General features: G+C 36.8%; 1 protein-coding gene across 1 annotated transcript; it reads left to right on the forward strand.

Annotated features, from left to right (window-relative positions):
* The first annotated feature begins 1,968 nt into the window (after positions 1-1,968).
* On the forward strand, positions 1,969-10,152 carry LOC134649711 (pickpocket protein 28-like). The gene is made up of 14 exons (XM_063504540.1): positions 1,969-1,992; positions 2,562-2,726; positions 3,287-3,416; positions 4,392-4,516; positions 4,851-4,989; positions 5,728-5,879; positions 6,082-6,244; positions 6,626-6,718; positions 7,095-7,234; positions 7,854-7,984; positions 8,406-8,465; positions 8,550-8,712; positions 9,055-9,222; positions 10,073-10,152. The coding sequence occupies exons 1-14, from the start codon at positions 1,988-1,990 to the stop codon at positions 10,143-10,145; spliced, it is 1,707 nt and encodes a 568-aa protein (XP_063360610.1). The 5' UTR covers positions 1,969-1,987; the 3' UTR covers positions 10,146-10,152.
* The last annotated feature ends 843 nt before the right edge of the window (positions 10,153-10,995 follow it).

Genomic DNA, 10,995 nt, shown 5'->3' on the forward strand with positions numbered 1-10,995 from the left:
TAATTTCCTGGTTTTACGTCCCCATTTAACAGTATGGAAGATGGTAATGTTACTTATATCGCCGTAACCCCAGTGGTCGCCACAACAAAGCTACCAGCGTCTGACCAATTACCCGCTAGCAATAATCAATCTACTCACAATGCCGACGCATCGAATTCTTTTATCTGTCAATCAAACGCACGATTGTCTTCAGACAATCGATCCAATCACCGCATCTTCTTTTCATAAAAATACTTGACACCCTTAATGCTAGAACTTAAGTGTTATTTTTGAATAATTGTTTATTAGCCAAGTGTAAAGATAAAGTTGTAGAATGTTGATGGAAGATTGAGTGACGTGCAATCGAGATAATGCGTGCTTTGTGGCTCGCGTCGCTACCGAACGTCGAACGTCCTGCTTTGGTTTGACTCATGACTTCGATTTTAATGATAAGTGTAGATTAATGATAAGTGATAGGTATAAGTAATGGTATTATAATTATGGAGTCTGCATCAGGCTGAAGAAGGGGAGACCAAGGAGGCAGAGGACCGACACATATGGGAATCACTCCACCCGACAAGAATCTATGTTAGTATAGTATGTTATATTCATGTAATATATGTATGTTATAGCACACGCAGTGCAAGTGTTATTTATACGTCACAATTTCATAGCTATCAAAATCGTTGCAGACTTATCCTGGTCTAACTCTATACACTGCAATGTTTGCCTTTTTAATGTATTTGCTAATCGTCTTCACTGGATTGTTTGTTTTTACATGCACAATCAGTTTGGCCCTCTGGTTGGCTGGTAGAGAAGGCCTTTTGGCAGTAATTCCGCTGTTTGTACATAATTTTATATCCTTGTGCAATGTGCAATAAAATTTGAATAAATAGACAAATAATGACAGTCTGTATCAGCCTCCACCGTTATGTTATAAACGTCCCACAAGTGTCTAAAGTATAAAGTAAATACATAATTATACCAATAGGTGTTATTTTTGAGGCGTTTAATTTTGTCTCTCGGGTAACCATTACAAAATTGTATGAAATGAACGTCACTTTAAAGAACAACATACAGACTTGACATCTTTTATATTAATAGTGATTAATAGTCATTTATATTTCGAGCGTAGGTACTTGTAGGTATGTAATTAACGTGATGAGCATAAAATTACATTAATGTAAGTAGACGTAAATGATAGGTCTAAATGAAATTAATGAATTTTTACTCCGGGTCGGTTTTGATCTCGTCTATTGATATGCAGTCGGGAAATTACCAATTGACCCAATTGTGCGAAAATTCCACTTGGAATAATATCGCAAGTTTCTCATATTTGTGTATGTGGAATGAAATTTTCCATAGTTTAGATTCCTGTGAAATTTTGGAGGAAATCGCCTCTGTGATGACTGATGACCATCGGATTGCGACTGCCAGCATCATGCATCACTACAAATGACTGCTGGTGCAACATTACATTAATTTCTATAGATAAACCTAGATAGATTTATTGTAAACGGTCTGTGATAACTCTACTAGCTATAATATTTACGTAGATACGTTTACACAATAACTATACGGCTAATACCATCAGTCTGTCACTGACATAAACGCCGTCGAGAACGTAATTTACTTTCTATACATCTCGCTCGTACTCGCATATTAGTACAAACGAGATGTATAGAAAGTAGATTACGCTCCCGATAGCGTAAATGTCAGTTTTGATACTGTCAGTGACTCATGGTACGGGCTCTGATGGTTTTTTTAATGAATAAACAACCACACATTGAGACGGGGTGCGGCGCCGTGCACATTGATCTGTACTCTACAGGTGCGAGCTAATGCATATTATTTGCATGACATACAGCCCCCCAGAGCTTTCCATTTACTCAACGTAAACATCACTGTCCAGGCTAATTAGAAGTGGCTTTTGACCCAATTACTTATAAGCGCAATTACGGAAATTCAGTTACAAATATACGGGAAGGGTGAGCAGTTGTGTCCAGAGATGGAGTAAGTGATAGTTTTTATGCTTTTTTGTTTTGTAACTTAACCTTCTTTATTCAACCTAGTGTCCTAAAAATTAAGGTTATATTCGGATGGTGACTGCAGCAGAATACCTAACTTTACTGTCGGTACTGCTACAACGTTGATGCGGGCAATGTCACTGTCGATCTTCAATTCTTCATGACAAAATGAGTGAATATCTTATCTTATCTTATATTTTTAAACGAGCAATTCTTGTATTTTTTTTTCGGGGATCTGGGAAACGGCTTTAAATATTTAGATGAAATTTGCTATATGGGGGTTTTCGGGGGCGAAAAATCGCATTTTTGAGTTTTTATATACGTTTTCCGAGCAAAGCTCGGTCTTCGATAGATATTAAGTACCTTTAACCGAGCAATTCTTGTATGTATATAACGATTTGGATGAAATTTGCTATATGGGGGGTTCGGGGGCGAAAAATCGATCTAGCTAAGTCTTATCTCTGGGAAAATGCGCATTTCAGTTTTGATATGTTTTCCGGTTTTTCGCTCTCCCAGATATTTGTTCTAATACAAGCTGGCGAATAATTATTTCAGAGAGGAAGAGGGAGTACCCGGGGAGTTCGGGAAGGTGTGCGTCAGGAAGCAAAGGAGGAAGAGACAGAAGCTCCTCATCACAGAACTGTTCTTCGACTTCGCGAAGAACACCACGCTCCACGGCCTGCGGTACATCACCGAAGTCGGGCTTACAGTTGCAGAGAAGTAGGTTTTGGTAATAATAGATTAACAGTCCGCCGGACGATATCGGCCTGTCAGTTAGAACAAACAGTTGACAGTTCCGAACAACTGACAGGCTGATATCGTCCGGCGGACTGATTAACAGTGGGCCCCTTAATAGCATTAGGCCAGATTATTGTTATTATTATTAGAATTATCACGAAATTAGTAACACAGCATTACATAACAGTATTACCTACTGCCAAGGCCAAGTGAATAAGGAGCTGGCTTCTAAATAAAATCATCATTACTTCAACTGAAAATTCCTATATTGTAGAAAAATAAAGTTGAAATTTCGTGGATGAATAGAGTTCTCTATTTTGTACAAGATAAGCGCAATTTCATCGTATGTGCTAAAAGTGTAAGTTATGACAAACTACGATATTTTCGTACTTAACTCAACGGTTAATTAGATAGGTACATTTTGTTCGGGTAAAGTTGTGATTTCGTATTTATCTCGCCCAGAACAAGGAATAAAAAATGATAAGGATAAAATCTACAACAAAATAAAAGATACGGCAATAATCTGAACGTTTTGGTTTCAGAGTGTTTTGGGTCCTAACGTTCGTGGCCAGTTTAGTAATGTGCTTTATCCTGATCGAACGAGTTTGGCACAAATGGTGGTACAGCCCTGTCATCGTGTCGTTCAACGAGATGATGATTCCTGTCGGAGAAGTAAGTGGTTTTCTATAGCGCGAAGTAGCCAATAAACTCCGACCAACATCAGTTTGACGGGTACAATTTGGTGAGCTTTATCCTGATCGAGCGAGTTTGGCACAAATGGTGGTACAGCCCTGTCATCGTGTCGTTCAACGAGATGATGATTCCTGTCGGAGAAGTAAGTCGTTTTCTATAGCGCGAAGTAGACAATAAACTCCGACCAACATCGGTTTGACGGGTGCAATTTGGTGTGCTGTATCCTGATCGAGCGAGTTTGGCACAAATGGTGGTACAGCCCTGCCATCGTGTCGTTCAACGAGATGATGATTCCTGTCGGAGAATAAAGTCATTTTATCTATAGGCAAAATTAACTCCGACCAAGCGATATTACCATACGTTGGTGTGACGGGTGTAATTTGGTATGAAGTTTAAAAAGGCAATATCGATAAAATTATGACGTGAGACTGCTGTCTCATCGTTATGTATTTTTATTTAATCTAATACCTTTAAACGAGCAATTCTTGTTTATTTATTTATTTATATATATATATTTCGGGGATCTCGGAAACGGCTCTACCGATTTCGATGAAATTTGATATATGGGGGTTTTCGGGAGCGATAAATCGATCTAGCTAGATCTTATCTCTGGGAAAACGCTAATTTTTGATATTTTATATGTTTTCCGAGCGAAACTCGGTCTCCCAGATATTAATATTTAATTATATACAATAGTCTTTTACAACATGTTTTTATCGACATCTTAGTTACTAACAGTAAGCATCAATTGTTCTCGAACTTTCTAAAACTAATTTGCACCCGTGAAGACGAGGTATTTATTGTAATTATATTTGTATTATGGCTACGATTATTTCTAAAAGTGTTTGTGCAAATTTAGAGCTTGTTTACACTTTGATTAGTAGCAAATTATATGTACGCACTCGCAGTTAACACTAATTATTGTCTAAACACGCCCTTACCTTCGTGTTACAGGTACCATTCCCGTCTATTACAATATGTCCGCAGTGGAAATGTAAAACGTCGGCTTATAGGTACACGGAAAAGTTTGTAAAGCATGGAAAAAGGCGCAAAAACAATAACAATAATAACGATAGAGAGTAAGTTTTTTTACCTTTACTTGTGGCAGTTTCTGAAGAAAAGGGTAAAAGTTAATTTTTAAATCAAAGGAAAAACTGAAAAATTCACCGCGTCGCGCAAGATTGTTCGGGAAATTTCGCAAGCATATTCGTAATCTTCGGTAGCTCAGTTGGTTAACAGCGAATGGAGCGGTGTTGTGTTCCAAAAGGTTGCAAAAGCGTGTTTTGGCCAAAACGTTTTTAGACTTTTCCGTTAATTTAAAAGTTTGTTCTTAAAAATTAGTATCTCGAATTTTGATTGTTCTTTTGAATAACTAAGTAATAACTAATAAGGTTATTTGTTTGCATTTTTTAGGACTTTATTTTCATCAGCGATTAATGAAGAGGAAGAAAGAATATTGCTCGAAGATGCTTTCCTGGTGTGTGAAAACTTTTACAGATACTTGACGCCTCGAAATAAATCGAATGAATCGCTTGTAAATAATATAATACACGTAAGTAAGCTCTTCTTTTTATTAATGAGCAGATGTTTTAAAAAATAGCTCTTTTATTAGCTCATAATACGGTTGCCAAAATATGAATAGAAATTTTGAGGCCTTTCTATACAGTGTGTGGCCTGTAACACGAGTGAAAAATTAAAACGTAGATTCTACTCCTCAAACTAGACAATGTTTGTTCAGCGACTTTTAAAAATAAGTTATGGTTTGGATTTTAAAACACTTTAAAATTGATTCGAACACGCAATGTATTACGAAATTGATTATGGCTGTACGGTGACAAGGCTGACAGGCAATGTCAATTAGACGGAATTTAAAGTACATTGAAAATATTATTTAGTTTGTTTGAAAAAGGGACAATCTTAAGACTACATAATTTCAAAAAGTTGTTGAACAAAAGTTTTATTGTTTGAGGAGTAGAATCTACGTTTTAATTATTCGCCCGTGTTACGGGCCACACACTGTATATTAACTTCATCGGTTCGAAATTTAACTTTCGCTCGATAGAAATGCAAATCAAAATTTGTAACAATTTTCGCACATAAGCTAAAAATACAAAAATAGCTTCTAAAAATGCGTAAGTAATTTTATTTTTGATCGAACTTAATATATTACTTTTTTCTAACAATGACTAAAAAAACAATTTAATAACAATGATAATGTAATCAAACATTCGCGGTAACCGAAGACAATATAACCCAAATACACCATAATTTTATTAATTCTTGTTTTCAGATGGCACCAGATGTTAACGAAGTGATGTTTTCCTGTACCTGGAGAGGTCAGACGGTGACATGTGGGGAGTACTTCAAAGAAGTTCTCACCAGCCAAGGCGTGTGCTTTAACTTTAACGCTTTATCTTATGACGACATTTTCAAAATCAAAAGGTACAGTTTGCGATACATTTTGTTTATTTGTCCCACTGCTGGGCAAAGGCCTCCCCCCTATTCTTACATATATCCCTATATTGCGAAGTCACCCACCAGTATTTGTCAAAGGCGTGCTTTCTGGATTGAAAACGAATGTCGTACGCCTCGGCCCGGACCAGGGCTGTTCTGAGTCATCCTTTACGGTGTTGGTTATTTTTAGCATTCAAAACGAATACATATATCTAAATGCGTCAACTCCGGCAAATAAATGGAATATTATGTCTGGATATTCGAGTCCAACTTCTAAAAGAAAAAAGAAGAAGACAAAAGGAAGAAGAGCAAAAACAGAAGATGATTCAGAAGAATACCCACGGCGTGGCCAGGTTAGACATTTTTTTTCAATCTCCTTTCAAAAAGGACAATTTTATCTAACTTCCGATATTTCTGCATACTGCATTCCTACATGCGTAAAAAGTAAGATTATTATAATGTTGAGACAAGACCAATAAATAGTTGCTAGGTACATTCGGTGCCTTACACTTGTCTATATACTGCTTATAATATGACAACTTAAGTTGGGGCACTAAACTTACTGTACCTACAGTGAAAATAGGCAAGAAAAAAATTATGCCGACCTAAAAATACCTTGTGACATATTAAAAGCACATTGTAAAGTATACTTTACAACCATTGTAGAAACCATTGTAGAAAACTATCAGTTTACCATATGATATATCATACAATGCTTAGGTGTAAATTTCCAGGAAAATGGTGCGCGACCGGATCTCGAACTAATACTCGTTGAAAACCCGACGGATGTCGACGAATCTTGCAACAGTCTATCTAATGGCTGGAAAGTAAGTATTGTCTTCAAATATACCCATATGTTGTACTGAAAGTTGAAACAAATAGCCGTTGGCCAGGATTCGTAACTAAAATTAAAAACATCGCCTATTATAGTACCTATGGTCATATGATGTGGAGAAATGAAAGGCATGTAACAATCAAGACAAAAGTGTTGAACTATGTGACAGAGGATATTATTATGAAAATGAAAGATGTGAATTATGAGATGACGGGCGACAGAGAGTACCTACACGAAAGAATCACAGACGACAAATTGAATGATAATGATTGTCGACTAAAGGGTCTAAGATAAGCTAAGCTAAACTGTAAAAATTCCTTAAACGAAAATTATCTCCACTAACTGACCATTGCCTCGTTCCATTCCAGATCTATCTCCAGCACCCAGCTGATATGCCCCAGGCCTCGCTGTACTACTACGCAGCCATCCCTGATCAAGTCACCTCTTTGGCTCTCAAATTCAGTATCCTCAATACGTCGGAAAGTTTGATGAACTACAAATCTGAACAGTGAGTTTAATATAAGAACTTGTTTTGTAAGCTGTTAATAAAAATATTGTTGCGGTTACGAAAGTGCATTCCATAGTACTTTATAGTAGTACTTACACAATGAATGTACATTAGAATGGAATACGACGACCGGTCTGGCCTAGTGGATAGTGACCCTGCCTGTGAAGCCGCGGTCCTGGGTTCGAATCCCAGTAAGGGCATTTATTTGTGCGATGAGCACAGATATTTGTTCCTGAGTCATGGTTGTTTTCTATGTATTTAAGTATTTGTATATTATATATATCGTTGTCTGAGTACCCACAACACAAGCTTTCTTGAGCTTACCGTGGGGCTTAGTCAATTTGTGTTAATAATGTCCTATAATATTTATTTATTTATTTTCTTTTATTTATAATATGGATGGATTCAAAAGCTGTGGTAGTAAATATTAAATATTTCACATTCAGTAAATTTAAAATTGTTCACCTCTCATGCCTTCAAACTCTGGCTAAGCTCAAGATTTGACTTTTGGAACTATCGCCACGCTTTTGGTTCTTTTTCTTGCTCGGGTCTCAATATTAGCACGAGGGGTAATAAACAACTTTGCTTCCTTGTTAAACCAATACTAATTTGAACACAGGCGGCAGTGCTACTTCCCTAAGGACCGCAAGCTCCAGTACTTCGCAACGTACACACCGGACAATTGCCGACTAGAGTGCTTGTCTCTTTACACCTACAAGCGATGCGGATGCGTGTGGTATCACATGCCGCGTAAGTACTATCTTTTGAAATACCTATTAACCTCTAAAAGTCATATTGTAGAAGGTTGTAAGTACAGTTGTCATCAGATATATCGGAGCTGCCAAAAGGTGCTCAAAAATACCTAAACACGCACTCTAGCACCTTGAGAATAGAGGCGTGTTCAGATATTTGTGAGCACCTTGGCAGCTCCGATATATATCTGGTGGCGACTGTACATTACGGAAAAATACCGCCTCGCCGGATTTTTTTTTTGCTGATGAAATCTCAATATAACATAGGACGATTGCGGTAAAAGTGTAGACTCTTACACAACTCGTTTACTTTTAATCCCCGTCCTAACAGGTATTGATATTAGACATAATATAGGATTATAAAACTTGAAATCCACTGTTGTCTATTTTTAAGTACTTATTTAAATGTATTATTACAGATCATAACAGTTCAGAAATATGCACAGCGCAACAAAGACGGTGCGTTGAAAAGGCGCAAGGTAAGTTTTATCAAAATCACCTATTATGTGGCTACATTTACGATTTTTTGCATAATTCAAAACTAAACTTCATTTTTATTTCAGATGAGTTAGCATCAAATAAACTGAAGCAGAGCAAATGTAATTGTTTGCCATCATGCGACAGCGTTCATTACGATGCGGAAATACTTAAAACAAACTTTGATATCAAAAAACATATTAAAGCTATGAATAAGAAATATGATTATACTATATCAGACAATTACAAGTATGTATTATTTTCTTTTGCTGTACAAAATTTATTTAATTACTCGCAGATACAACTACAATGCACCTTAATTGCTACAAGGACTGTTTATTGTGTCTGAAACTATTTTGGTTAACAAAATATCACTTAAAATTGTATCTACTAACTAAAATTATGCGAAGTATATATTACTGGCAAATGCATTTCTGTTAAACAAAAAAAAAACACAAAAAAAAGTTCTATGGCGTCGTCTGTCATCTAAATTTGTAAATATCATATTGTAAATCGCGGCAATCAGTGCACAGTGGACCTGACTTAAACTATTTACATATTACATTTATTACGATATTATATGTATTACAGTTATTCACGTTTGGAAATTTACTTCAAAGAGCCCCGATTTGTGTCAATGCGACGTTCAGAGCTGTTCGGATTGACGGACTTCCTGGCCAACTGCGGCGGGTTGCTGGGCCTATTCCTCGGATTCTCCTTCCTCAGCCTCGTTGAGATCTTCTACTTCTGTACTCTCAGGTGATATTTTTTCACAAGCAATTTAAAATTCCTCAGGGAATGCAGATATTACAGTATTATTGTTAACGGCGGAAGGTTGCTGGTACTATTCTTAGGGTTCTCCTTTCTCGGCCTTGTGGAGTTCTTCTACTTCTGAACTTTAAGGTAAACAAAAATTTCCATTAATACTATGTTCGGATGGTTGTTGGGCCTTTTATTTTGATTCTTCTCCAGTTTTTTTAAGGTCTTCTTCTTTAACCTCATAGGGATTAACAGTATTATCTTCAAAAGCCATAGAATATAGATTTTGAAGGTACTCCTTGTTACGAAATCTCGAATTAAATTGCATAATCAGTAATATACGGCGAGAAGTCTTCCTTACCCTATATTATCTAAGTTGAGGTAGAATTATAAAGTCAGTGATCTCCTGATAGAAATATTAATATACACGAAGCCAATAAATTACTTATTATTTTTAGGACGAATTAAAAAAATTATGACGCCTTTGACTGAGACTGGTTGGAGACTTCCGAGGATAGGTATAAGGGGGAGAATAAGAGAAAAGCCTTTGCCCAACAGTGGGACAATATGGGCCCATAATAATAATAATTATAATCTTGGACACGGCGCGGATAGTCCGCCGGTTCCTCTCTCTGTCGCCCTAACCACCGGCAGCTTGGGCCTTGCCCCGCTGCTGGCGGCACCCTAGGTTAGGTTTTTTTGTAATATGTTTATATGTATTTTTTATTGTTTTGTAAGTGTTTTTTATTTTACTTTTATATTCATATTGTAAAAAAACCTAAACTAAGAAGATAAATAAATAAAGAGAATTATAATTATGATTTTTAAAACATTACATTTCTTATTCCAGATTATGGTGTACCCTGAAAAAGGACATCAAAATTGAAAAGAGGAAGTTGAAGGAAAGCATGTATAAGAAATAGTTTTTTTACGGTATCTTTTTTATAACATTCTTGTCAGTCTTTGACTTATTATTTTACTATTAAGGATGACTCACATTAGACCGGGCTCACCGGGCCGTGTCCGGGCCGGAGCTTCCGGCGCTTACTTTTCTATGACAGATGACAGGTGATCACGTGATGATTTCCATAGAAAACGAAGCTCCGGAAGCTCCGGCCCGGTCTAACGTAAGTCATCCTTTATGTAGATTTTTATAGTAGGTAAACATAGGTAAATATAGTAAGTATGTGGTATGTGGTATGTGTTTTCGTCGTTTGTTTTTAGTAAGTAGGTAAATAATTATGTAGAATATTTTGTTTTAGAAGTAGTTGCGTATATAATCTACCTGTTGTAACAAACTTTACTCTTATAATATTTTTAATAAAACATATTGTAAATTATTGATTTGAGTTTAATAAACTTTTAAAGTACAAAATGATGAATATGTTGGAACACTTTTTACACCATGAAGAATACCTACCACTTTGGTTGCCACCTTGCCTAGTGGTGTTTTTATATAGCGCGACATAGCCTTGACTTTGTACAGCAATTCCCCCTTTAGATCTATAAACAAGAACCGCCACACCTAGCTTCCAAGGAACTCTGAAATTATACGTCGTCAACGTCGGCGGACTGACGACCGCGCGAGATTTATTGCGCCGGCGCATCAAAGCGGACAAGATGGCCGCCGCCGCCATGTTTAGATCGCGTCGTGTCTCGTTAGAAGTTTATTATTCAATCAGCTGCCTTATCTGATAGCATCGATTGCGGCGGCGAATTAAGTGGAGATAATTTTGCGGGGCAAGCGAGGCGTCAAACGTCCTGGTAGGTTAC

The sequence above is a fragment of the Cydia amplana genome, chromosome 7 (assembly GCF_948474715.1).
Source record: "Cydia amplana chromosome 7, ilCydAmpl1.1, whole genome shotgun sequence".
In the NCBI taxonomy this organism is placed as follows: domain Eukaryota; kingdom Metazoa; phylum Arthropoda; class Insecta; order Lepidoptera; family Tortricidae; genus Cydia; species Cydia amplana.